General features: G+C 59.5%; 3 protein-coding genes across 3 annotated transcripts; all 3 read left to right on the top strand.

The window, feature by feature from the left end:
- The first annotated feature begins 4,455 nt into the window (after positions 1 to 4,455).
- On the top strand, positions 4,456 to 6,596 carry LOC110077302 (zinc transporter ZIP1). Its single transcript, XM_072981544.2, has 3 exons — positions 4,456 to 4,686; positions 4,793 to 4,923; positions 5,785 to 6,596. Exons 1-3 carry the CDS (start codon positions 4,572 to 4,574, stop codon positions 6,409 to 6,411), a joined length of 873 nt encoding a protein of 290 aa, XP_072837645.2. The 5' UTR covers positions 4,456 to 4,571; the 3' UTR covers positions 6,412 to 6,596.
- Positions 6,597 to 7,529: 933 nt separating this feature from the next.
- On the top strand, positions 7,530 to 15,071 carry PDIA3 (protein disulfide isomerase family A member 3). Its single transcript, XM_020790109.3, has 13 exons — positions 7,530 to 8,513; positions 9,463 to 9,541; positions 9,816 to 9,933; positions 10,598 to 10,702; positions 11,020 to 11,149; positions 11,788 to 11,904; positions 12,007 to 12,132; positions 12,853 to 13,035; positions 13,350 to 13,458; positions 13,780 to 13,908; positions 14,118 to 14,197; positions 14,442 to 14,499; positions 14,666 to 15,071. The coding sequence occupies exons 1-13, from the start codon at positions 7,747 to 7,749 to the stop codon at positions 14,786 to 14,788; spliced, it is 2,124 nt and encodes a 707-aa protein (XP_020645768.3). The 5' UTR covers positions 7,530 to 7,746; the 3' UTR covers positions 14,789 to 15,071.
- Positions 15,072 to 17,583: 2,512 nt separating this feature from the next.
- LOC110077300 (peptidyl-prolyl cis-trans isomerase FKBP8) lies at positions 17,584 to 23,031 on the top strand. Its single transcript, XM_072981545.2, has 8 exons — positions 17,584 to 18,484; positions 19,372 to 19,541; positions 20,057 to 20,145; positions 20,296 to 20,513; positions 20,614 to 20,789; positions 21,007 to 21,084; positions 21,362 to 21,481; positions 21,693 to 23,031. The coding sequence occupies exons 1-8, from the start codon at positions 18,169 to 18,171 to the stop codon at positions 21,720 to 21,722; spliced, it is 1,197 nt and encodes a 398-aa protein (XP_072837646.1). The 5' UTR covers positions 17,584 to 18,168; the 3' UTR covers positions 21,723 to 23,031.
- Positions 23,032 to 23,868: the final 837 nt, after the last annotated feature.

Raw genomic sequence — 23,868 nt, 5'->3', positions numbered from 1 at the left:
TGCGCGGTCTGGCTCCGGCCGGTGAAGGGAGAGATGCCCGGTGCAGCTGCCCCAGGCCTTCCTCCGACCTGCTGCCCTCTTGGCCAGACCTGCCAAGGCGGCAGCGGCGGGGGTGTGTGTGTGTCTCGGGCAGAAACTGACCCCCCCCAGACGCCTCAAGGGGCCTCAAGGTCCCTCCCCCTCTTCGCCAGGACCTTTCTGGATCTGCTGCCTCCCTGGTGGTGGCCTCCTCCTCCTCCTCCTCCTCCTCCTCCTCCTCCTCCTCCTCCTCCTCTTCCTGCTGGTCCCCAAGGAGGTGGGAAACCCACAGCTGCCCAAACTCCCTCTCCTCCTGGGTCCTCTGGCTCTGCAGGAGCTGCTCCACAACATCCTTGCTCAGCACCCCCGGGGGGGGGGGGAGGAGGAGGCCAGAGCAACAGGAACTTGGTGGGGCAGGAAGAGAGCAGCATCCTCCCATCCTTTCCAGCCCCTCCTGTGCCCTGGGCCCATCATGGCCCCTAAGCAACTTTCTCTCTATAGAATTCCTGACGGGCCCCCACCATGGGCAGGAAAAAAAAAGATGGGTGGGGGTGAGAAGCCTCTGCCTTTACTAGGGAGAAAAACAACAACTTGTCGACCCCACCCCAAACACACCTTTCCTTATCTCTAGGGCAGGGGATTTGCTGGACATACAACAGAGGAGGCGGTGGACCTTGGGCCCAACGTGGCACCCTCCCCTACTAACATAACCTGAGCGCGAACCAGGGAGGGGAGGGGAGACACATGCCTACAGGTACAGATGCAGACACGCACACCCTCCGCCTCCTCCCTCTCAGCCTTAAGACGGCCCTTCCCCAGGATTTTGTCACCCCGGGGATCCACCGAGCCCTCCCTAGTGCTCCAGCAGGCAGGGTTACTGCATCAGCAAGAGGGTTTGGGTGGGAGAACACCAGAGCCAGGCCCCTTGTTGAGAAGAGGCCGGTGCCATGGCCTGGCCTTCTTGTCCACCACAAGGACCCTCCGGACCTCCAGGGAGAAATTCTTCCTTGGGTCCCCCTTTGCTGTGACCTAAGAACATGAGCATTCCAGAGACATGATTCAGGACGGCCTTTGTGAAATGGCCAATTTTGCTTCTCAAGACAGCTTGACAGATTGGCCCCCAAAGGCCAATCAAAGAACAAACGACACTGATATGCAGATGAGGCAAGGAGGGGAAAACTCCCAGGGTGGCAAGCAGTTACCCCTTCTTCAGTCCTGGAGCATTCCCTCCTCTGGGCCAGACAGTTCTTACGTATGCCTCTTCCCCCCACCCCCAATCACTTGCCCCAGCACACTGTCTGCTATCAGCTGCTGGCCAAGCACATCTCCCCCCCTCCTCCTCCTCCTGCAGGCAGGCTTCACGCGGGCCACCCATGTGCTGCAGCAGACTTGTGGGGTGGAGGCCAGCCCCCCCCTCAGGCTCCAAGAAGCCCACCAAGGGGCCCAGCCAGTGCAGGACTTCCACAGAGATGGCTGCCTCCCCTCAGGCTCTCGGCTGAAATGGAGGAAGATGGGAGGCTGTGGGTGGCAGGGCTGGGATTCCTCCCCCTTTGGAACCGAAAGGGAAAAGGACCACCCCACTTCCACATGTGCAGCATGTGCGCGGTGGCCATTGGCACGAGAAGCTACCTAGGAGAGACAAGAGCTTGCCAGGAACGACCCTTGAGAACCGGGCACAGGGCCCCCCACATCTACCTCCTCGGTCCTCTTGGAGACATCATTGCAGGAGGGCAACGTCATAGCCTCAGGCGATCTTGCACCAATGCCTGCCTTCACAGCCTGGCACTCAGACCAAGCCAATGCCAGCACACGGGTTGTGGGCATGCCTGTGATCTGCCCGTTCCCTCGCTGTCCATTCCATGTCATGCTGGGCACCACTGTGGGTACTCCACCATCCCATCTGATGGCTCATCTGATGCCCTCTGACTCCAGAAGCTAAGCAGGATGAGGGCTGGTGGGTCTTCAGGCAGGAGGCCACCAGGGAGCCCCTGAGATGTCCAGGAGGGGCTGGGAAAAAGAGCTGCCAGAAGCCCTGGAGAACCACGGCTCTCGTACAAGTTCTGCCTCTGCAGGGGAGGCCCTCCTCCAAAATGCTCCACCTCGACCCACCCTGAACCCCCGTGCCCCAAATGGCACACTCCTTCATTACTCGGTCTGCTCCTCACAGGGACCAAAACAGGTGAGCCCATCCAATGGAAGCAACCCCTGCCAGCTGGAGACAGGGGTGTGTGTGTGTGTGTGTGTGTGTGTGTGTGTGTGTGTGTGTGTGTGTGTGTGTGTGTTGGGGGGGAAGAAGGGCTGTGTGCACGAGCTCCACAAAAGCCGCTGGTTCTTCTCTTTGCTCTCGGCACATCATGCCCGTGGGGAAGGTGCACCGGGAAAGCACCTTTCGAACAAGTTCACACCTTAAGTCAAGAATGGCAGGCAAAAGGGGGGGGGGTGTCCAGAAGGTGCCTGGCAGAGCTCCCCCCAGAGGGGGCCTTCCTTGCAGAGCAATGGAAGGCTGATGTCCCCACCCTGGGCCACAACAGGCAGCTACTTGATGAAATGCCAGCAGGACTTACAGTGAGATGGACAGGGCTGGGAGGATGGAGGGAACCGGCTGGTCTCTCCACAGAGAGTGATGGCGGGGTGGGGGGCGGCACAGCTGAGAGCAGGAGGGGGGCTTCCAGGGGGCCTGGGCAGGATTACAGAGAAGGTCAGGGGGACAATATCCTGGCTCCATTGAAACCACAAGGCCACCCAGGGAAGAAAGGCAATGCCTGAGCAAAGGGCAACCTTATCTCAGGCCAGGGCGAGGCACCCTCGGAAGGCAGGGATGACGCAAGGAGCCGCCAGGATGGCGAAGAACTGAAGCAGCAGCGGGGACTTTTATGGAGCCTCGGGGCTATTTGACTCAAGGCCACTGCAGTGCAGACAAGCTCCACGCAGGGTGGGCTGCTCTATTGACAGACACGGAAAGAAGCCTTTGAGGAACTTTGGTGCCCTTGGGTGGGCAGCGGGCTGGCTGAGGCCCTGTAAAAAAAACAAAAAAAACAAAAACAGAGTAAACGTGGGCAGAAGAAACAGAGAGCCCCTTCCCGGAGCTGGTCTTTTCTCAACCACCATTTATAAGCCAAAGAAATCTCAAACAACATTGCAGGATTTACAGCATCTAAACTGGGGTAAATTGTTAGCAAATTAGCCTCAGTGCGCTTTGCAGGATTCTAGCTTTTGAACACCTGAACCATAATTTGGATTAGCAATGTTTCTGGGCTTTATGCAAAAAGGAACATTTCCAAGCTTTCAGCTGAATGGCACAGAGCGGGTGCAAACCAACACAGCTTTACCACGATGTGTTTGTGTGTATTTGTGTGTGTGTGCGTGCGTGCGCAGAATACGGATCCTACAGGGAGCATTGGTCATATCCTTGTTCCTAGCCGGGTTGACTGGCTACCTCAGTCATTTCTAGTACTGTTCTGTATAAGGTCCTCATTAAAGAGCTGATGGTATGCCCTGAGGAAATCTCATTTTAGAAAACAATTAATTAAGGCTAAAGGGCAGCCGATAAGGGGGAAAGACTTCAAATGCACCCCACGGACTTGCTCTGCTCTCTCTCCTTCCTCCTCAGACTTTCTGTGATAAAAGAAAGGCCAAGAAACGGGGAGGCTGAGACCGGGCCACGGACGATGCCTGTGCTTTCCTGAGAACGGTGTGCCACCTTCTTCTCCTCATACCCCATATCATGCACCACATGGGATATACAGTAGGTCATTTTTATCACCCAGAGAACCGCGAAACAGACCAGGGCTCGCATGCTCCGGGAGGGGGAAGCCAAGCCTTCTACCCCTTCCTCCGGGAGGACTGTCGGTCCACCTCTTCCAGAGAGCCCTCCCCCTTCCCCAACACATCTGGCAGCCCCCCCCCCCGGTGTGCCTCCTTTCTGCCGGATCCCTGGCGGCGACAAGCGCTCAGCTGTGCTGCCTCCGGAAAAAGAGGAAGGAAAAGGTCGCACCGGGCCTCATCCCCACCGGCCACCCCCCCACGCGCGCCCCCCCCCGCCCCCGCGCGCACACACACACACATACAGGGCTGATTCTGATTCAGAGTCACCTCATCCCCAGCACCTCACTTTTCCCCTGGGGAATCCCCCTCCCAAGGCGACTTGGAAAGTCCCGGCCTCCCGTGAGCCGCCGCCGGCTGGTCTTGCACCGCCCAGGGGGCCCCGATCCCCCTTCGCCTTCCTTCACAGGCAGGCCTGCAGGAAAGCTGCGTCCACGGGCTTGAACCCCAGCCGGGGCGCTCGCCCTCGCCCTCGCCCTCGCCCTCGCCCTGCGCCGCCGCCCTCGCCGCTGCCGAGCGGGAGGAGCCTCCGGGGGCACCGCCTCCTCTCCGCCGCCCGGGAGCCCCTCCCCCCCCGCAGCCGCCCAATCGGAGACTGGCAGGGGCGGGGCCCGTCACGTGGAGCGAAGGTTTAAATACCCGGCGCGGGTGGGGCGGGGGCGGCGGACGACGACGAGGAAGACTGGACCCCCCCCCGCCTGCCCCGACCCCTCCCCGCCTCCGCCTCCGCCATGGGGTCGCTGCTGGGGGTGAAGCTGGGCTGCCTGGTGGCGCTGGCGCTGCTGCCCCTCCTGGGCGGCCTCCTCCCGGCCACGATCCTCCGCCTCCGCGGCTCCCTCCGGACAGGTGGGTGGGTGAGAGGGAGCGGGCGGGCCAGGGGGGCCGGAGCCGCGGGGCTGTCGGGCCGAACCCTGACCCCTTCCTCCTTCCCTCCCCTCCCCTCCCCCGGCAGGCCTCTCCGAGAGCGGCCAGAGCATCGTGACCTGCGCGGCCGGCGGGGTCTTCCTGGGCGCCTGCCTGCTGGACGTGATACCCGACTCGCTGGCCGACCTGCGCGACGAGATGAGCCGGCGGAGCCTTTTGGTACCGAGCGGACGGGCGGTTGGCCCCGGAGGGAGGGAGGGAGGGAGGGAGGGAAAGAAAGGAGGAAGGAAGGACGTTCCAGGGGGCAACGGCCCCGGGTCGGTGGGCGGGCGGGCGGGCGGCCCCGGGAGACAGGCGGAGGCAGGCCGGACCACCGACCTGCCCAGGCGGGGCGGGGGCGGGGGGGGAAAGCTCACCGTTTCCCCAGTGGGGCAGACCCGAGTCTCGGGGCCGGCTTCCCGCGGGACGTAACGCGGGGCAGGCCGGCGAAGGTTGCGGCTGGCTGAGCTGTTGGGAAGGGGAGAAGCCTGAGCCGGAGCGCCCGGGCTGCGCGGGGGCGGGGGCGGGTTGGGACCCCTCTGACCCTAGAGGAGGGGGCAGGGGCGGCGGCGGCGGCGGCCGAGGTCGGCCAGCCTGGGCCCTCCTCCTCCTAAGGGAACAAGCTGGGCTGGGCTTTTGCCGCTGCTCCCTGCCGGGATCCTGTGTGCAAACGAAGGAAAGGAAGGGGGGGCCCTGAACGAAGACCTGCCCCCCCCCAGCTGCTATCCCTGCTTCCCCATTTTAGCTAAACCATCTCTCCCTTGCAACCTAAATGGGGTCAGGAGGAGCTTCCTGAAAGGCGATCAGGGTGAGGCCATATGGAAGCCCCTACAGTTTCCCTCCGGAAGCCTTCACCCCTTTTGCCCAGGAAACAAGGGGCAGAGGGAACCGGGGCCTGTGGGTGGGTCCTGCTGCCTCCCACAACTCAGTTGGGTTTTCTCCTGGAACACAGTAGCTGCAACTGCTGGGGCTCGGCCAAAGGAGGGGAGTGGGGCGGGGGAGCAGCTGCCACTCTCTTCCCCTTCTCTGCCTTCCTTCCAGTCCGACTTCCCCATGCCTGAACTCATCCTGGCCCTTGGCTTCCTCCTGGTTCTGGTCATGGAGCACGTGATCTTGGACTGCACCGAGCAACACGGGGACGAGGCCTCCTTCCCACTCTTGCCCCGTGCGAGCCACCCAGAAGCCAACACCTCTCAGTGCGATCTGGACACGGAAGCTCCTTCGCCCTTCCGCTCCCTGGTGTTGACCGTCTCCCTCTCGTTGCATTCCGTGTTTGAGGGCCTGGCCATCGGCCTGCAGGACACGGAGGCCAAGGTGCTGCAGCTGGCGGTGGCCATCCTGCTTCACAAGACCGTGATAGCCCTCAGCCTGGCCCTGCTGCTGCTTCAGAGCCGCCTCCTCTTCCGGTGGGTGGCCGCCTGCCTCGTCACCTTTGCGCTCATGTGCCCGCTGGGCATGAGTGTGGGCATGGTGATGACACACAGCCCCGAGGCGGGCAGCAGCGCGGCCCGGAGTGTGCTGGAAGGAATAGCCGCTGGGACCTTCATGTACATCACCTTCCTGGAAATCCTGCCCCAGGAGCTGCACACTCCTGCCAGCCGCTTGCCCAAGGTCTTGGCTGTGCTTTTGGGCTTCTCGGGGATGGCTGCGCTGCGCTTCCTGGGCTAAGGCGGCCGAGGACTTGGAATAACCTGCTGGGGCGGGGTTTCCACCTGGACAGTTTCCCAGGTTGCAGCATCTTGAGACTGAAGGGACAGAGCCATCCTCCTCCACTCTGGGAAGTGGGTCCTGATGACTATGCCTTTCTTTGTTTTTATTAAAAATCTCATTTCTATAGGATTGTTTGGAACAAAGTTGTTTCTGGCTCTTGCTTTCCCGCTCCATCACCTTAGACGGGCAAATGGAAGCGCTGTGCATTTTTGTACTTTAGCCAGGTGATAAGAAACTTGAATCTTCCCTCTCCCCCAGGTTCCCAACCCTGCAGTCAGCTGAGTGTGCAGGGGTGGGAACTGGAGGGGTATGTGAAGATGGCTGTTGGAAGAGACACCCAGCGCTGGTTGGGACTCCAGTGTCCTCTGCTGGTAGGAACTGCTGATTGGCGGCTAGGCTGACACTGGAAGCCCCACCTCTTGTTCCCTGACCTTGTAAATGGGAGCAGATCTAGGAAGCTCTCCTTGCCTTCTTTTGTCACACAGAGCAGCTGCTCAGATATCCTGAGATGTATGTTTTGTCCCTGCTGCTTCTTACACAAGTTGCTTTGCTACCAAGAGAAAGTTGCAGGTCTCTTGACTAGCGCAGTGCAGCGAGCTGGGTCTTTGCCTCAGGGCACCAAACCTGAGAAGGAAATTTCCTGGTTAGGAAAACAAACAACAGTACCCTCCCCATCCTGTCCACTGACCCCCTCCCCTCTTTTGGAAGGGATTGCATTTGCCTCTCTCCTTTTGGGTGGGGGCTCACCACTTTAAGCAGGGTGTGTGTGTGGGATGGTGCCATTTGTGCCCCCCCCCCAGTCAGTTGTAATACAAGGTACACAGATGCTCTAAAAGGTACAATTTCTTGTCTGAGAGCACCTGAAGCCACAAAGCCTCATCCTGTAATGACTGTCCACGAATGGGAAACATTTCTTTCAGGGTGGCTTGGCTCCTTCCCAGGAGGACTGCCAACAAGGCCGAGTCCCGACCAACACCAAATTAGTAAGTGCAAATGGAAGTGGCAGAACCAGGCACCTCTGGGTGCTTCTTTTAAATGCTGAATCTATAGGCAGAAAACAGGCACGACAAGGGGAAAAGGCCTGGAAGGGACGGTGAAGAGAGAGGGTGAGCCAGAAAGAAACGAGTCACAGCATGGAGCATTCCTCTTCTCCCCCTGAAAGGAAAGGTACAAATGAGCTCAGTTTTCCAGGGATTGTGTAGGACTTCCTTCCTTCCCAAGTGAGATTTGCACGCATTTCATACAGACAGAAAATGAACGCAGAGTTTCTAATCTCCTTTATTTGCTTAAAAGATGTTTGCCCTGCCTTTCTCCTTAAAAGAGGGCCCAAGGCAGGAGGAGGCACCGCGGAAAGGCAGCCTGCAGCTGGCTCGGCTCTCCGGCGGCGTCGGCGTCGGCAGCGTCGGGGACCCGCTTCGGGGCCGGGCTGAGCCCTTCCCCGGCCAGGCCGTCGGGTTCGCCGCCGCTTATGGGCCCAGGGAGGCCGCCGGGTTGGCCGGAGAGACCGAGGCCGCCCTGTCCCGCGGGAAGCGGAGCCCCTCAGGAGGCGACACGTCGTCTCGCCGCCCCACGGCCGGCCTCCGGTCGGGGGAGCGGCCCGCGGGCGAAGAGGGGCCTCCCCGAGAGGGGTCGCCATGGCGACGACACGGCAGCCGTTCACCCTCGCTCGCTGACCGACGGCGGCGCCCCATTGGTCCGTGTCCTCTGGGCGCCGGCCAATGGCCGGCTGCCACACTGCAGATCCGGCCTGTCTCCCGGCGGGGGCGGGACTTCCGGCTCCTCTTTAGCTTCCCGCTGCGGCGAGTGCCCAAGAAAGCGAAAGGAGCCGCCGCCGCCGCCGCCGCCTCGTCCTCCTCCTCGTCCTCCTCCGTTGCCTTCGCCGCCCCGCTGGTTTCGCTCTCCTCGCCCATGGGGCCCATGGAGGCGCTGCTGCTCGCCCTGCTCCTCGCTCTCGTGCCCCGGCCGGGCCGCGCCTCCGACGTGATCGAGCTCGGCGACGACGACTTCGACAGCGGCCTGGCCGACCGCGGCCTCGCCCTGGTCGAGTTCTACGCGCCCTGGTGGGTCTCCGGGAGGGGAAGAGGGGAAGGGGAGGGGACGCGGCGGCGGCGGCGGCGGAGAGAAGCCGAGGGAGGGAGGGAAGGAAGGAACCGGGCCCCGGGCGGGGGAGGGGAGGGGAGGAAAGAAAAGAGGCCCTTCCGTTCCTCCGGCCTAAGCGGGCCGCCTCCGCCTCCGGGCCAAGAGGAGGCCTGCCGGGCGGGGAGAGCCGGGCTCGGGGCAGCAAGCCCCGGGGGGGGGGCGAGGGCGGCAGGGGGCTCCGCCCCGCGAGGAACCGCCCACCGCTGCCGCCTGGGAGTGGCGGGGTCCACGGCGGCGGCGGCGGCCTCGAAGAAGCCCCGGGGTTTTCCCAGCGAAAGGGTCTCCGCCCCGCTCGGCCGCCGCGGCCCCGTCCCTTCTCGCTCTCAAAGGGGGCTGGAAAGCCCGCAGCCGAGGAGGGAGAGGCGCCTGCTCGTCCTCTTAAAGGCGGCTCCCGGGATCCTCAGTCCGGGCCCGTCCGGCGGGCTTTCCGGCCAGGCCTGCGAGGCAGCGACCCCCGGCTCGGTCTCCAGCCTCGCCGAAAGGCCGCCTGTGCTGTGCGGCTGCGCTCCTTTTCTCAACCTGCCGCTGGGCGGAAACAGATCGCCCCCCCGTCGCCGCCCCCCCCCCGTCTTTCCCAGTTGGCCTGCGTGCCGCCAAGGCAGGGGCTGCCCGGAGGGAAGCTTCCTTTTTGCCCTGGGCCTGTCTAGAGCAGGGGGCAACCCCAGCGTAGCACCTGGTCAGATCCCCCTTCCAGGGATACCTCCCTCCCTCCAGATCTGTGGTTCCCAACCTTGGGTAACCCGGGTGATGTTGGAACCCTGAGAAGCACAGCCGGTGGTGACCCTGGGAGATGCTGAGGTCGGGGCCTGGCCCGGGCGGGCGGGCGGGAGGGAGGCCTGTGACCACCCTGGAAAATGATTTGCCTTGCAGGTGTGGGCACTGCAAGCGCCTTGCGCCAGAGTACGAGTCCGCGGCTACACGGCTGAAGGGAATCGTTCCCCTGGTGAAGGTCAGTCACTTATTGTGCCCCTGTGCAGATGCTGTTCTCCTTTAAAACACTGCTATGTCTTAGCGGTTGGTAGACTATTCATGTTGTACTTAGGCATAGATGCTGCTGTAGATGGAGGGCTCTTCCTGTTTGGGGGAGGAAGGGCAGGAAAGGCCAAAGTTGCCTGCAGATATTCCCAGTTCCCATTGGTTGAAGTGGGGCTATATGGAACAATGAGATTTTTAGGTATTCATTTACCAAAAAAAAAAGGTCTGTTGTGTGTGTGTTTTTTTAGGTGGATTGTACAGCAAACTCAAATACTTGCAACAAATATGGAGTTAGTGGTTATCCAACCCTTAAGATCTTCAGGAATGGGGAAGAATCCGGCACCTATGATGGACCCAGAACAGCCGGTAAGGGTCTGTGATTGACTGCTGGGCTGCCCCGTTGGTCGTGGTGTGTTGGCTTGGTGGGTGAGCTTGGGAAGCAGAGAAAACATTGGTGACGGCAAGCTCTCAAGTCTTGGGAGGAGCATGGCCTGACGTTCTGTTGGGTGTAATGTTAGGTGCTGTCAGGTTGTTCTCAACTTAAGAGGGCCCTGGAAGTTAATGGTTTTTCAGAGATTTGTATTTGTGAAGGCTTTCATGGCTGGGATCTAATGGTTGTTGTGGGTTTTTCGGGATGTTTGGCCGTGTTCTGAAGGTTGTTCTTCCTAACGTTTCCCCAGTCTCTGTGGCTGGCATCTTCAGAAGACAGCACCAGAGCACAGAGTGCTGTCCTCTGAAGATGCCGGCCACAGAGACTGGCAAAACATTGGGAAGAACAATCTTCAGAACACTGCCAAAGAGCCCGAAAAACCCACAACAACCTTTTCAGAGATTGTTTTGCTAATAGTCCTCCACGAGTTTTACAATCTAAAGCCACTGACTGGTTCTTTGAGTCAGTCCATCTGGTGCTTGTTTTTTGTGTTGTAAAAAGCACTTCACAAGGAGAGGCTGTGTCTGTTTGATGTGAGGAAAGCGGCATTGGAGCCTGGAAAAGGCCTGCCCCTCAGTTGTGTGTGATTTGTCTCCCTAGATGGAATTGTGAGCCATCTCAAGAAACAAGCTGGCCCAGCCTCAGTTGCTCTCCGTTCTGAAAGTTTTGAGAAATTCATCAGCGAAAAGGATGCTGCTGTGGTGGGTAAGTAGTTGCGGGAGGCGGTCTCTTTGGGCTTCGGCCAGGGAGCCTCTTGGGACTTCTTCCAGTTAGGCCCTACAGCCACCAGTGGGTGGAGTCCCCCCCCCCCGACAGCTCTGAGGAGGTCAGCGCCCTCTTCTTTTCACCTGAGAAGCTGCAGCCTGTGAGCCTGGCGTGGGTTGCTGTGACCTTCAGATGAAGACCACGGCCGCCGGCTGTGTTGACAAGGAGGTGCTCTGACTAGAGCAGAACTGGGGAAAAGCCGAGCTCGGTCAGCTGATCCTCTCATAGAGCCATTTGCCGCTTATGATGTTCTGCAGGCTTTTTCAAGGAGTTGTTTGGCGATGCCCACTCAGAGTACATGAAAGCAGCCAGCAATTTGCGGGACCATTATCGCTTCGGGCATACCAACGACGAAGAGCTCGTGAAGAAATACGAGCCCGATGGCGAGTAAGTGTTCCAAGCATTGTTCTTTTTCTCCTGATTCCTTCCTTAAAACGACGTTAATAGGAATGTATGGAAGTCAATACTCTTACTTCAAAGCTTGCTCTCAAGTGATTTTGCAGTATGTTACTTCTGAGCATTCTCGGAAAGAGAGCTATCCGTTCAAGGCAAAAAGACTGTGCTTGGGCTGTTACGGTGATGTTGGGCTGAGCTTAAAGAGCACCGGGTCTGTTGCATGACGTGGCTCTCGGTGTAGCCAGGCTTTGCATTGGGCAACTCGCCTTGCAGGCCAGCAGGCCCTACTACCTCCCGCTCAGTCATGGCAAAACCCTCGGCAGACTCCCAGCCCCTTTGGAACTGATTCCTGCTTGTTTATCTTGCTGCTTGTAGGGAACAGGCATGTCAGAGCTTGAGGTGGTTGCTGACTGTCAATTAGTTTTCCCTTTGGGGGTTTGCCTAACTGGCTCAGGCACTTGCTGGCTTTATGAGCAGAAAGCCTGCTTTGGGAGAGCCTGCAGCCAAAGTTGGGGGCCTCTTGGGAAAGGTAGGCTTTATTCCCCTGCCCGCTGGTACTCAGTTTCTATTTATTGGACTTATATTCCTGAGAATGGGAGCAGGAGTTCACCGTGACTAACTTTTCACAGGGGCTTCATCCTGTTCCGACCGCAGCACTTATCGAACAAGTTTGAGGATGACCTTGTGCGATATCCAGAGGACAAAATTACTACCGGCAAGATCAAGAAGTTTCTTCAGGAGAACATGTGAGTGCTGCAGCCCCTCCACAGATGTGGTGCCTCTCTGGCTGCCTTGGGAGCTGCCTGCTAACCAGACCGGGATGTGCATGGATGTTCTTTACCTTCTAGCTTTGGCATCTGCCCGCACATGACAGAAGACAACAAAGAGTTGATCCAAGGGAAGGACCTGCTGGTGGCTTATTATGACGTGGATTATGAGAAGAATCCTAAGGGCTCCAACTACTGGCGGAACAGGTAAGCCCCTTTCCTTACCCATCCCTGGGGAACAGAAGCACTTTAGGGTTGAAGTTGAGTTACTTCCCCCCACCCCAGATGCCCCAAAACAAAAAACCAGCAGCAACAAAACCAATAAATTGGAAGTTGTTGAGTTTTCTGGAAAACAGTTTAATCAGATAGCCTTCCAGCGCAAATGTTAGAACTCAATTTTGTTTGTAGTTTTAAAGAGAAGTTCATGGTAAACCTACTGTTTGGGCCACAACAGTGATGTAGGTTCTTCAGAGGAATTCCATGAATATTTAAAAGCGAAACTGCTGGTTAAAAAAAATAAACTATGCCTAAGTGTTGCATTCATACAAGTTAAAAAGTGTTTAGTGACTATGTTTATTTCAGAACTCTTTTTTAAATTTTTGTAATGATGTGGCGGTCCTTTATGTGATTTACTTAGCCCTGAAATCTGGTTGACATGTTAAAGTTAGTACACCAAGCAAACTACATGGAATACCTCATGTTCTGTCCAATTTAACTTTTGTTGGGGTATGTTTTCATTGTACACATTGTGTGTGATCAGTTGCACTGTTTAGTTCAGCTTCAAATCTTACGTGGCACTATTTTAATCACAGGAAATTACTGAAGAAAATATTTTGCTTGGCTGCAGTGCTTTTGTGACTGTTTTGCAGTGGAAATCATTTGAAAACCCTCTCACTTAAGTGGAATACTGTCTCTGTGTTACTGTAGAGTGATGAAGGTAGCCAAGGGCTTCCTGGATGCAGGACACAAGCTCAATTTTGCTGTCGCCAGTCGAAAGACCTTTGGCCACGAACTTTCCGAGTTTGGACTTGACAGCTCCACTGGTGATGTTCCGGTCGTTGCTATCAGGACAGCCAAAGGAGAGAAATACGTCATGCAAGAGGAGTTCTCGTAAGTGGAGCCCTTCGCCCCGCGTTTCTCTTAGCAGCGGCTTCTTTCCTTAGTGTGGTCTTGCCCCTCACATCCCCCATGTCCTTGCAGGGTGGGAAGAAAAGTACCTCGTTGGGGAGACATAATGATCAAACCTTTTGTGGTGTGATCTGATGGAAGGGTGATGCCTCATCACACTGAATCGTTTCAGTTTGCCAAGAAGGGGGAAAGACCCAGTGCAGCTGGTGGGAAGGGACTTGTATTGCCCCCCCACCTCCATGGCTTTGGGGAAGCACAAACACAAGCTTGAAAGAGTTCTCTGGTTTTGTTTGCAGCCGTGATGGGAAAGCCTTGGAAAGGTTTCTTCAAGACTATTTTGATGGGAACCTGAAAAGATACTTAAAGTCAGAGCCCATCCCGGAAAGCAACGATGGGCCGGTGAAGGTGAGAGGGGCGGACACGTTCTGCACGTGGATTACGTCGGGGCTGGGACTGGCATGTTTGCCATCTTAAAAAGTCCACAAAATTCCTTTCCAGCCTTTCATGTCTCCCAAAGGCTCTTGGGCAACATCAAGTTTAAATGTGCTTAGTTTGTGAATGAGCAGTTTTTAAGAATCACTTTGAAATGGGGAATAGCATGCCGTTAGGGAAGGGGGGATGTGAGAGTCGACACTGTGTGTCGTCAAGCTAGTAATGAGGCTGGGTCTCGTTCCTGCCGCAGCCAGTCTTCTGGCTTTCTGAGCCTGTGTGTTCCTTCTCCTTCAGGTGGTTGTGGCTGAGAATTTTGATGAGATTGTAAACGCTGAAGGCAAGGATGTCCTTGTGGAGTTCTATGCCCCGTGGTGTGGCCACTGCAAGAACCTAGAGCCCAAATACAAAGAACTCGGGGAGAAGGTAGGCCTCCAGGGCTGGAGAGTGCCGTTGGCATGCTCTGGGGAAGACTGAGTGGCTCTTGCTGCTTGATGTGTCCTGGCCGGCCAGGCCACTGATGCCTCCCGGAGCATGGAGCAGCGTCAGGAAGCCTGGAAGACTCCTTTGTGGCTGTGGTGGCGGCGGCGGCTGCTGCTGCTTTCAGAGCTGATGACTGGCTTTCCCTTCCACAGCTCAGCCAAGACCCAAACATCATTATAGCCAAGATGGATGCCACAGCCAACGATGTGCCTTCACCTTATGAAGTCCGTGGGTAAGAGCCAGCTCTGGCCGGGGGGGGGGGCTGCACCCTGTCAGCCTGTTACTTCTGTGTGTGTGGCGATAGGGAGGCATCTGCCTTCAGATGTGCTTGTGGGACTGGCGTCGTCATCGGCTGGAGTGCCTGTGTGATCGGCTGCTAGTTTCAGGCCTCTTTGAGCCTCACCCCACCTGGCAGGGATTTGGGATGCCCATGGAAAGGGTCTGCCTAAGCAGTCTTTTGCTGCTCTTCTTCACAGGTTCCCCACAATATATTTTTCTCCTGCTGGCAGCAAAGATAGTCCAAAGAAATACGAGGTAAGTTGTCTCGCTCACTTGCATTGGGTTTTCTAGAGCAACATGACAAGCATCTTTTCTGCTCAAATTGGGGGTGGGAAATGGTTTCCCAGGCCAGTATCATGGAACGGCAACGTTCCCAAAGGACATTGCTCTCCCTCAAGGGGTTTTGGATTTATTTTGGCAGGGGGGTCGCGAGGTCAGCGATTTCATCAGCTACCTGAAGCGGGAGGCCACGTATCCGCCCATCCTGCAGGAGGACGAGAAACCCAAGAAGAAGAAGAAGGCTGCTCCCAAAGAAGATCTGTGAGGGGGCTTGGAACGGCCTTGTCTGCAAAGGAGCCCAGCAGCTGCGGAGGGCGGGCCGCCAGGGCCAACTGTGGGGGCCGCGTCCGCTGTTGAAAAGCGAAGCCACTGTGGGGCAGAAGGGGGTCCCACTGCACCCGCCGCTTTAATTCCCCGGCCCCTCGTCTCTTAGCTGCACTTGCCTCGGAGGCCCTGGACTGGTTAATGTTTGTGGGTGGGGGAGGGCTTATTTTCTAATTTTTTGTACATTTTGAGGAGTGAATCAATAAATGACCCTAGGCCCCAAACTGCATTTGTGTCACGCACGGACGCACAGACACGTGGCCTTTCAGTGGGCAGCTGCTTCCTTCCTGCCCTGCCCCCAGGAAGTGGGGGAGGTTCCACCCTCCTGAGGCTGTTGTGGCCTGGCTGCACTCTCTACCACAGCTGCCCACCTGTCGCGTTCCCTGCCTGGGGGAGGAAAGGGGTGTTTTTCAGGCCCAAGTCATGGGAAGGGAATATTTCCCACTAGATGGAAGCAGGCATTGTCGGGGGCTAACCAGGAAACACCAGAGTGGGAGAAGAGGTGGGTGTATTTCTTCAGCGGTTGGTCCAACCGCATTGCTCTAGTCTTCTGCTTGTACGAGATGAAAGCTGTCCATTACTGGTCTTGCAGGACATGTGTGCCAACTGAAGCTGTACATAGAACCGTATGACTCGGGCATCATCATCGGGCACTAGCTGTAGGAAGGAAGGGCCCTGTGAGGGCACCTGCAGCCCACATTGCAGTTAGTTGGGTGGGAGAGGTTCTTGCCTCTCCCACTTGGTCTGCTCGCCAAGGGCACAGATGGGTGCTCCTTGCCCTCGATTCTGTCCTTGAACACCTCCAAGGTGAGCTCTCTTTTTGTGCTTTGGCTGCGGCTAAGATGAAGAAGCGAAAGGATTCTGGTCTTGCAGCCCCAGTGCCTGCCTCCCAGTCAGGTTTTCTGAGAGCTCACGAGGCTTATGAAGTTGGAGGTCCGCTGAACAAGCAAGCAGGCCGCCTCTCCAGCAAGCCCGTCCACCTGCGTCCGGGCTGGAAGGTGGCAGACTTGGCCACCTTCGGGGCCACCCCGTAGCCCCCGGGAGCAGCACCTTATGCAGAGATAGCTTCATGGGGGCGATGGACGGAAACTCTGTTTTGGGCAGGTGATGCCTTTCCTGCCATCTGGCCTGAAAAGAGAAGTAGGCCTGCAGACTTTGGCTTCAGTCCTTTGAAGGATTCACAGATTTTTTTTTCCATAGAAGGATGATGACCAAGTTCCTCCTGGAAGGAAGAGGGGGAGGAGTGGTGGCTGCAGAAGGTGCCTGGGCCCTTCTGCTCTTCCTGCCGATGAGGAAGAGAGATCTTTTGGAGGGGGTGGGCCTTGCCCTCAAAGCCTTCCTCCCCTCCTCCCTTCCCCTTAAAAAAGGGGTTTGCCTCCCTAGGTGGGGGAGAGCACCCCAAGAAAGGCCAACAGGTTTATCTCCTTGGCCAGTTTCCAGAAGGAGAAGAGCCCAGGTGGGCCAAGTGCTTGGGGTCAAGAGGCACCAAAGCCTGAAGGGGCAGCCAAGAGCGGGAGGGAGGGAGGGAGGGAGGCTCATCCCTAGCAGCCCTTCTTGCTGGGCTCTCTGTGGCCCGGTATTTGAGCAAAGGGGCGGAGGAAGAGGAAGCAAGAGTGGAGGAGTCCAGGGCTGTGAGGTGCCCTTCCATAAAAAGCAAGGAAGAGTGGCCCCTTTTGTTCCCCCTCCCCTGGAGGCGAGGTTTCTCTGCGCCAAAGTCAATAGAAGAAGGAGCCAGCAGGGAAGAGTAAATGGAGGCCCCGTGTGCTTGCTGTTCCCCCTGATGCTTGTACTGCCGTTCTGCCCTTGAGGTTGCTGCTCGCATCGAGCCGTGTTTGTGGCAGGCAGAGGAGAGCTGCTTGGTTGGGTCACCTGGGTCCCTGGGCAGGGGAGTTGCTGGATTGTCCCCCCCCCCCCCCCGCTCGAGGTCCAGAGGCTGCCCTTACCTCAGACGCCCTGGGCTGCTTCGGCAGGTCAAGCAAGCAGCCCGACCAGCTTGAGGACTTCTCGAGCTTCCTTGCCTGTGCGTCTCGACCGTCCCTGAAGACCAAAGGGCCGCCCTTGAAAGCTCGCCCGAAATGCGATCTGGCCGTTGTCCCAAGACCAGTCTCTCCCACTTAGGGCTACCTGGAGGGCAAACCCTCCCCCCCCAAACGAGCAACTGCTGCAGGGCTGAGTCGGTCAGTTTCAAGCAAAAGAAGTGGAACCTGCTCACGAACAGGCCAATGGGAGGGGCCTGCTCTCCTCCCCCCCCCCCCGTCGCCACCACCCCAGGAGCTGTCCAGGGTAGGGGGTCCCTCTCCCTGCTGAGACGGGTCAGCAACGCCTCTGCAGACCTGCACGGGCTGCTTGCTCGGAGGCCATCCACGGCCAGGCGGCTCTCCCTCTGGCAGCCCCTCTGCGGGCGAGGGCCAGGTGCCCGTCTGGTTCCCTTTCTCGAGGAGGCGCTTGCTGGAACTGCCCCGGAGAGACCTTCCACCCGCTTGCTTCCCAGAACCTCTCCCGGCGAGGAGACCGTCGGGCTTGGCCCCTCTGCTCCAACCCTGTTCCGGGCCTGGCCCCTCACTCACGGAAGGAGAGGAGATCAGCCCCCCACCCGCACGCTGGGGCTGGCTGCTCCCAAGTGTGGACGATGGACGCGCAGGGCTGCGGGGGCCGGACGTCCCGGTTGCGTGAGCGGGGCTCTTGATCTGGGTGCTTCCTCCAGCAGCCACCCAGGGCAACCCAGGACAACGGGGCACTAAGCCTATTACCTCCGAGGATCTATATGAGGCTGTAATCCACCCAAGGAGGCGTCTGAAAGGGCTAAGATGGCCGGCCCTTCCTGCTGGGCCTCCAGGCGGGTGGCTCCCTTGGGAAAACCTGTTCCCACCAAGCGCCTCTGCAGGCAGAAGCACTGGCCAGGATGGGCTCCCCTGAGCTACAGCCCCCACGGGGGGGTCAGGACATCGCATTGCACCCATGAGAGCATGCAGGCGCCCCCCCCCCAACAGAGCCAGCCGGAGGCCCAGAGTTGAGTCCTCAATCGATTTGACAAAGGGGGGAAAAGAAGGCAAGGGCAGAAGGAGATCGGCCGCTCAGAGGATGCAAGATGAAACAAGGGCAACGGGGCTCTCTTGCCCCTACACCTGGAAGAAAGCATGCGTTGCAGCCAGAGCGTACAGAGGGCTTACTCTAATCCCCCTGTAAATGCAGTATAATTGAATTAGCACCCACTCTGGGTAGCTGGCCAGCCAGTTGGCCGCTGGCTCGCTGACATCCTTTGCTGCTAGCCTGGCCGGGCCGCCCCAGGCAGAGACCAGCGCGGCGCCCCGAGTGGGCCCGATGACCGGGGCCCGCTTGGCAGCCACCTTGGCCTTTCTGGAGATGCTGCAGGGGACGGAGAAAAGGGAAGAGCCGAGGGGTGCCCTCCAGCCAGAGGGGCGGGAAGGAGAGAGCGGCCAGGAGGAGGGCGGGGGCAGCCCCTCCTCGCGGCACCGGCGGCGAGTTCAGTTCCTGCTGCCCCACACAGTCATAGAGGTGCCCCCGCCCCAGGAGGAGGAGAGGGCCTTCTACCAGCGCCTGGAGCGCCTGCTGGGGCCGGCCGGGACAGGCGGCTTTCAGGAACTCTTTGCTGCAGATGGCTGGGAAGACCTCGCAGGTGAGAGAGCTGGGAAAAGGGGGGGCAGAGGAGGGGAGGGGGCCACAGCCGCCACGGTGGGCTCTCCTGCAATGTTCTAGCAAGCCAGGCCACAGCAACGTGGAGGCAGCTTTTCCTGTGCCCAGCAGTTTCTGCTTGGCATGGAGACGTGCTGGGACTTGGGAGCCCAGCTGAGCCCTTCCTTGGTGGGCCCCCATCCAAAAGGCACAGCAAAAGGAGGGTACGGGACCCATTCACTCCGCACCGTCCAAGTGGAAGGGAGGCTGCCCCCCCCGCAGCACCCTTAAATAGTTGCCACGGGGCCTTTCTGGAGCTCCTTGCAGGGCGTAAGAGACTTATTCCAGGTTGCCCCCAAAGTCTGGACCACGTGCGCCTTTTTTCCCTCCGTTCCTTTTTGGCTCAGCCCGTCTACTGCGAGAGGAAGGGCATGGATGGATGATGGGCTTTGCTTGGGCACCGTAGAGCTGTGGCTGACCTCTCTGGTATCCTGAGGGCCAGAGAAGGGAGGAGGGGGCTCCCTGTGGGAACCCCGGGTCCCCGAAGAAGGAACAGGATCTCTTGGGGTGATCCGCAATCCCTGTCAGGATAGGAACAGAACGGTCTGCAAGCCAAATGGAGGGAAGCCACACTCTAAAGCGCTTCCGCCTCGGACAACGTTTTCGGCCAGGCAGGTCGGGCTCCGAAAAAGAAGGGGTGGAGGAGCAGGCGGAGCCCCACCCCCCACCCCACCCCTGGGCAGCATCCATGGCAGGGGCCGGAGGGCAGGGCCGCCCTCAGAAAGGCCAGGGGAGCAGCTGGCCTTCCTGGCCTCTGCCGGAAAAGGCCGCCCCCCCCCGACCTCGCAAGACGTGGCTGAGATGCCCCCCCTTCCCATTTTTGTCCCCCAGAGGGCAAGTGCCTGAGGAAGCGGCTGGTGAGGGGGGCCCCGGGCGAGAGCCGCCGACCCCAGCCGGGCCAGGAAGTGACGGTGAAGCTGCTGGGAGCGCTGGAGGACCTGAGCCTGGTGGAGCGGGACCCCTCGCGGACCTTCGTCCTGGGCCAAGGAGAGGTGGTCCAGGTCGGTCGAGGCCCCCGGCTGGCCATGCTCCCCTGGGCTCTTGGCCAGAGAGGGTGGGGCGGCAGGGGCCTTTGGAATGGAGAGCCGAGGGCCCCCCCTGCTTGCCTTTATCCTCCCGGGTCCCCTGGGTCCATGTCAATCCTCCCCCCAAAGGCCTTCACCAGAGGCAGCCCCTTCTGGGCTCCTTCTTCCTGGGGGGCCCATAAGCATCGCCTGCGCCAGGCTGTCAGCTCCAGGAGAGACCCAGGTGGCCGGGGGGGGGCAGTGTGTGTGTGTGGAGGGGGGGCAGTTTGTTGCTCCTGCTCCCGGTTAGAGGAGTGGCAACTGCCCACCTGCTGTGGGGTCCTTCCTCCCTGCGCGGGGCTTGGTGGTCTCTCCCCTTCTGCTCTCATGCCCCCTCTTGAGGGGGAAGGGCCGGCAGGGGTCGGGTGGGGGGCTTTCCCTGTGCCTTGAGACGGCTTGGGGGTCAAGCCCTGGCCCCCACGCTCTCTGTTCCGCCCCCCCCCTCCCCGCAGGCCCTGGACCTCGGCGTGCTCTCCATGCAGCTGGGTGAGGTGGCCCTCTTCCTCGCTTGCCCGGCTTCTGCCTACGGCCACCAAGGCAGGTAAGGCTGGCTGAGGCTCCCTTGGGGGGTGTGGGGGGGCCTGGGGCGCAATCTTGGGGCGGGGGGGGGAACACACACAGACCCACTTGGCTTTGATCCTGTGGTCGCAGGCAGGCCCTCATGGGTTTCTGCCTCCTGTTCCCTCCCCAGAGAGCCAGATGTTCCCAAGGAGGCGGCGCTGCTGTACGAGGTGACCCTCCTGCAGGTGCGGGACAGTCCTGACCCGGGGCTCCTGCCGGCTGCGGAGCGCCTCCACCGGGGCCACCAGAAGCGGGCGCTGGGCAACTTCCACTTTGAGCGAGAGGAGTACCGGTGGGCCCTGCGTTCCTACCAGCAGGCGCTGGAGGTGCTGCCCTCGCCGGGGCCAGGTAAGGCCCTGCCGGAGACCGCCGGGTCCCGAGGCTGGGGGCCACCGCTGGGTCCGTTGCCCCCCCTGGCCCCGGGGGTTCTGAATGGGCTCTCCTTCAGGGGGCCGGCTGAGTCCCGAGGAGGAAGAGGAAGGGCGGGAGCTGCGGATCAAGTGTCTCAACAACTGCGCGGCGGCCCAGCTGAAGCTCCAGCGGCTGGAGGAGGCTCTGGCCTCCTGCAATGAGGTGACCCGGTTGGATCCGGACAACGTCAAGGCGCTCTACAGGAAGGGCAAGGTAGGGCCCTTTCCCCGCAGCCTGGACTCGCACCCCACTCCTGTGGGAAGGAGAAGAGGTGCGATGCTGAGCCCCAGAGGGCGTGGGAGGGGGGAAGACCCCCCCCCGAAAGCGAGGGCAGGCGGCTGTGGCAGCCACCCAGTGGGGCAGAGAGGGAGGGGAGGGCCCCCTCCCCACAGAGGCCGCCTGCCTCAGAACCGTTCCCTTTGCCCCCCAGTTGCTGTCTGAGCGTGGGGAGGCTGAGGCCGCCATGGCCGTCCTGAAGAGAGCCCTCCAGCTGGAGCCCACCACAAAGGTAAGGCCTTCCTACAACCATGGGGGGGGGGGGAAATGAGCATCCTGGGCCACCCTGGAAAGGGTGGGTTTGGCCTGGGGTGGGGCCCTTGCAGGGCTCCCCTCCCCAACCCTCAGCTTCTGGTGGGGCCCCTGGACAGGAGTGGGGTGCGGAGGCCATGCCGCCTCCCTTGGCTCGGTGGGAGAGAGGCTTCCTCGTCCCTTTGGCCCACGCCTCCTGCTTTGCTCGGAGGATTAATTAAGGGTGATTAACCCAGCTCTTGGTGGGCTGCTTCTAGGCCATCCACCTGGAGCTCTCCAAACTGGCAAGACGGCAGAGGGAGCAGCCGGGATCCCCCGGGCCCGGAGGGATCCCCCAAGAGGACTCGGCAGCCCCAACGGCTGCTGACGGGCACCAGGTATGCCGCCAGGGGAAAAGGGTGGCTTCTCCCGGCCAGTCGGTCTCCCTGGCGCGCTTAACTGCACCCTGTCTCTTGCTCCTGGCCTGCTTTGGACGGTTGGAGATCCTCCTAGAGCTGGTTCCAAAGCCAGGCAGCCGGTGAGACCTGCGAGGCCAGATAGCCTTTGAGGGGCCGCCCCGCTCACTTGCTTTCTGTTTCCCTTCTGCAGACCAGGGGTTCTGCCCCACAGCGCAGCTGAGCCAAGCGGAGGAGGACCGAGAGGAGAGCTGCCACCGTTGGCCAAGGCAAGGGGAGGGTCTCTCTCTGGGCGCTCCTTCCCAGGCAGGACCACAAAGGAAGCGTCGCTGCACAAGCCAAGAGGCTGAGCCATATTCCTTCAGAGAACAGCGAGAAACAGCAGAGGCGCACGTGGGCGGGGGGGGGGGCTTGATCCAAGCCAACCAAGCCAGCCCTGGCAGTGCCCTCATCCCTACACGGGGCTGGCTGCTCTCTCTCCTGGCCTTAGGAGGCATTTCCTGAAGGCCGCTTCCACCTGCTCTAAACGGACCATGGCCGTCAGGATGTTTCTTAAAGACAGACAAAGGCACTCCGTTCGCAAGATCTGGCGCACCTCCTCCGGTCCTGATGCTGGTCCTGATGCTCTGCAGCCCAAGCTTCCTCGGCCATGGTGTCTCTCTGATGCTGGCCAGAGACCGTCTCCCATCACAGCCAAAGCCCTTGGGTGGCAGCCACAGCCTCGCCACCTCCATTGGCTCTGCTGGAGAATCTCCTCGCTGCGCTAAGCTGACCCCAAGGACCGTCCCGTCCCGCTTCGATTCAGCTCAGAGCGGCGGCGCCAATCCCCCAGCGCCCGCTCTGCCTCCACGGGCCTTTGCTACTGTGAGGAGGGATGACCCTGGCTGTGGGGCTATCCCCGGCAGATTTCCTGGACTTTTCTGGTAGGTTTAGCTAGTGAAATGTTTCACTTTTGGGGGCAAAACCACTCCCTGTATCAAACTCCCACGTCTCCTGTCCAGAGCAGCAGAGGGAGGATGGGGCTTTTTCTTTTGTTGCCGGCCCTTGCGGTGACCAGAGTCTCTCGGGGCGCAGTGGCTAAACTGTGGTCCTGCAGCCCAAACTGTGCTCACGACCCACGTGCAACCCCAGGCAGCCAGCTTGAGGTTCACTCAGCCTTCCATCCTCCTGAAGTCAGTCAATGGAGGTACCCAGCTGGCTGGGGGTGGGGTGGGGGGTGGCAAGGTGCAGCCAGCATAACTGAATTGTAAACCACCCAGAGAGTCTTTAAGGATTACGGGCTGGTAGATAAGCAGCATGCTTTGCTTTACTTTGCGTTTCTGCAGGAAGCTGGCCGCATCAGTGTTCCCAAGTGCAATGGTCAGTCAGGCCAGACCAAGGAGGTTGCAGAACCCCAGGGAATAGGCCAGCCACTCCTCGGCATAGGGCACCTCTCCCTGCCGGTGTCTGTGTGACAACGGTTTTGTTGAGGGAGCTGCGGCTGGGCTGTTTTCCTTTGAGCCTTTCTCAATAAACGGTATTTGCAGCTGAAACCCGTTCTTTGCTTGTGTTTTGTGCAAGGACCCTCCTCTTCCCCCCCCCCCCCCAGCCTCACCCTCTTACAGGCCTTATTTGTGGGCTCTCTTTGGGTTGGCAGAGATGCAACACATCCACGATTCCCTTGAGTGAGAGGACGGGCAGGAAGGGGTAGAAGGTCCTCTCTGGCTTCATGGACAGTTAGCGGAGCCTCGCTTCTGGCCGTAGTTAGAGGGGTCCTAAAGGAACGGACTTGTTGAAGTTCAAAGAAGAAGTTCAAGGGAGGAGGAGGAGGTTGCTTGGATTCAGAGCAGCCGCCAGGCAAAGAGAGGGGGAAGCTCAGCCGAGTCAGCCAGCCTTAAGGCAAACCCCAGCCATGGAACCTTCTGCAGCAGGTCGGCGGCTGAACAAAGGGGTTCTCCGGGGAATGCCAGGGGCAGCACTCGGTTAACCTGCGTGGGGTCTGGGAGCCATGCTCAGCCAGCTGGATCAGTTGGATAAACCTTGAGCCTTCTAGCCCTGGGGAAAGCTCAGACCCTGGCAGAGACGAGAGTCAGACCCTCGGGCTCAAAATCGTTTCCGGAGGACGATGGGGAAGACCGGTGGCGTTCCCAGAGAGGAGGCAGTCTTGCTGGACATGGGGAGAGAAGCTGCCCAACAGCCAACAGTTCCCGATGAGGAGAGAGGCGAGAGGGAGGGTCCGGGAAAGGAGCTACTGTAGAGAAGAGGCAAAGCCAGCAACCTCCGTGATTTGCCCCGACTTGTCTGAACTGCCAAGATGGATGCCATTCCCCCCCCCCCCCGGGCCCCACTGGTTGACAGGAAGGTTGGTCTCCCACCAGAGTGAAGATTCA

Source organism: Pogona vitticeps, chromosome 12 (assembly GCF_051106095.1).
Source record: "Pogona vitticeps strain Pit_001003342236 chromosome 12, PviZW2.1, whole genome shotgun sequence".
NCBI classification, from domain to species: Eukaryota; Metazoa; Chordata; class Lepidosauria; order Squamata; family Agamidae; genus Pogona; species Pogona vitticeps.
Note: the sequence above shows the minus strand (reverse complement) of the source record. Positions and strands in the feature narration are given on the sequence as shown.

Excerpts from the sequence above, each read along its gene's own strand:
- LOC110077302 (XM_072981544.2), top strand. The coding sequence starts at position 4,572 with ATGGGGTCGCTGCTGGGGGTGAAGCTGGGCTGCCTGGTGGCGCTGGCG. Across the intron at positions 4,687-4,792 it reads CCGCGGCTCCCTCCGGACAG|GCCTCTCCGAGAGCGGCCAG; the intron begins GTGGGTGGGTGA and ends CTCCCCCGGCAG. Across the intron at positions 4,924-5,784 it reads TGAGCCGGCGGAGCCTTTTG|TCCGACTTCCCCATGCCTGA; the intron begins GTACCGAGCGGA and ends CCTTCCTTCCAG.
- LOC110077300 (XM_072981545.2), top strand. The coding sequence starts at position 18,169 with ATGACCGGGGCCCGCTTGGCAGCCACCTTGGCCTTTCTGGAGATGCTG. Across the intron at positions 20,146-20,295 it reads GCCTACGGCCACCAAGGCAG|AGAGCCAGATGTTCCCAAGG; the intron begins GTAAGGCTGGCT and ends TTCCCTCCCCAG. Across the intron at positions 20,514-20,613 it reads GCTGCCCTCGCCGGGGCCAG|GGGGCCGGCTGAGTCCCGAG; the intron begins GTAAGGCCCTGC and ends GCTCTCCTTCAG.
- PDIA3 (XM_020790109.3), top strand. The coding sequence starts at position 7,747 with ATGTTTGCCCTGCCTTTCTCCTTAAAAGAGGGCCCAAGGCAGGAGGAG. Across the intron at positions 10,703-11,019 it reads AAAGGATGCTGCTGTGGTGG|GCTTTTTCAAGGAGTTGTTT; the intron begins GTAAGTAGTTGC and ends GATGTTCTGCAG. Across the intron at positions 13,459-13,779 it reads GCAACGATGGGCCGGTGAAG|GTGGTTGTGGCTGAGAATTT; the intron begins GTGAGAGGGGCG and ends CTTCTCCTTCAG.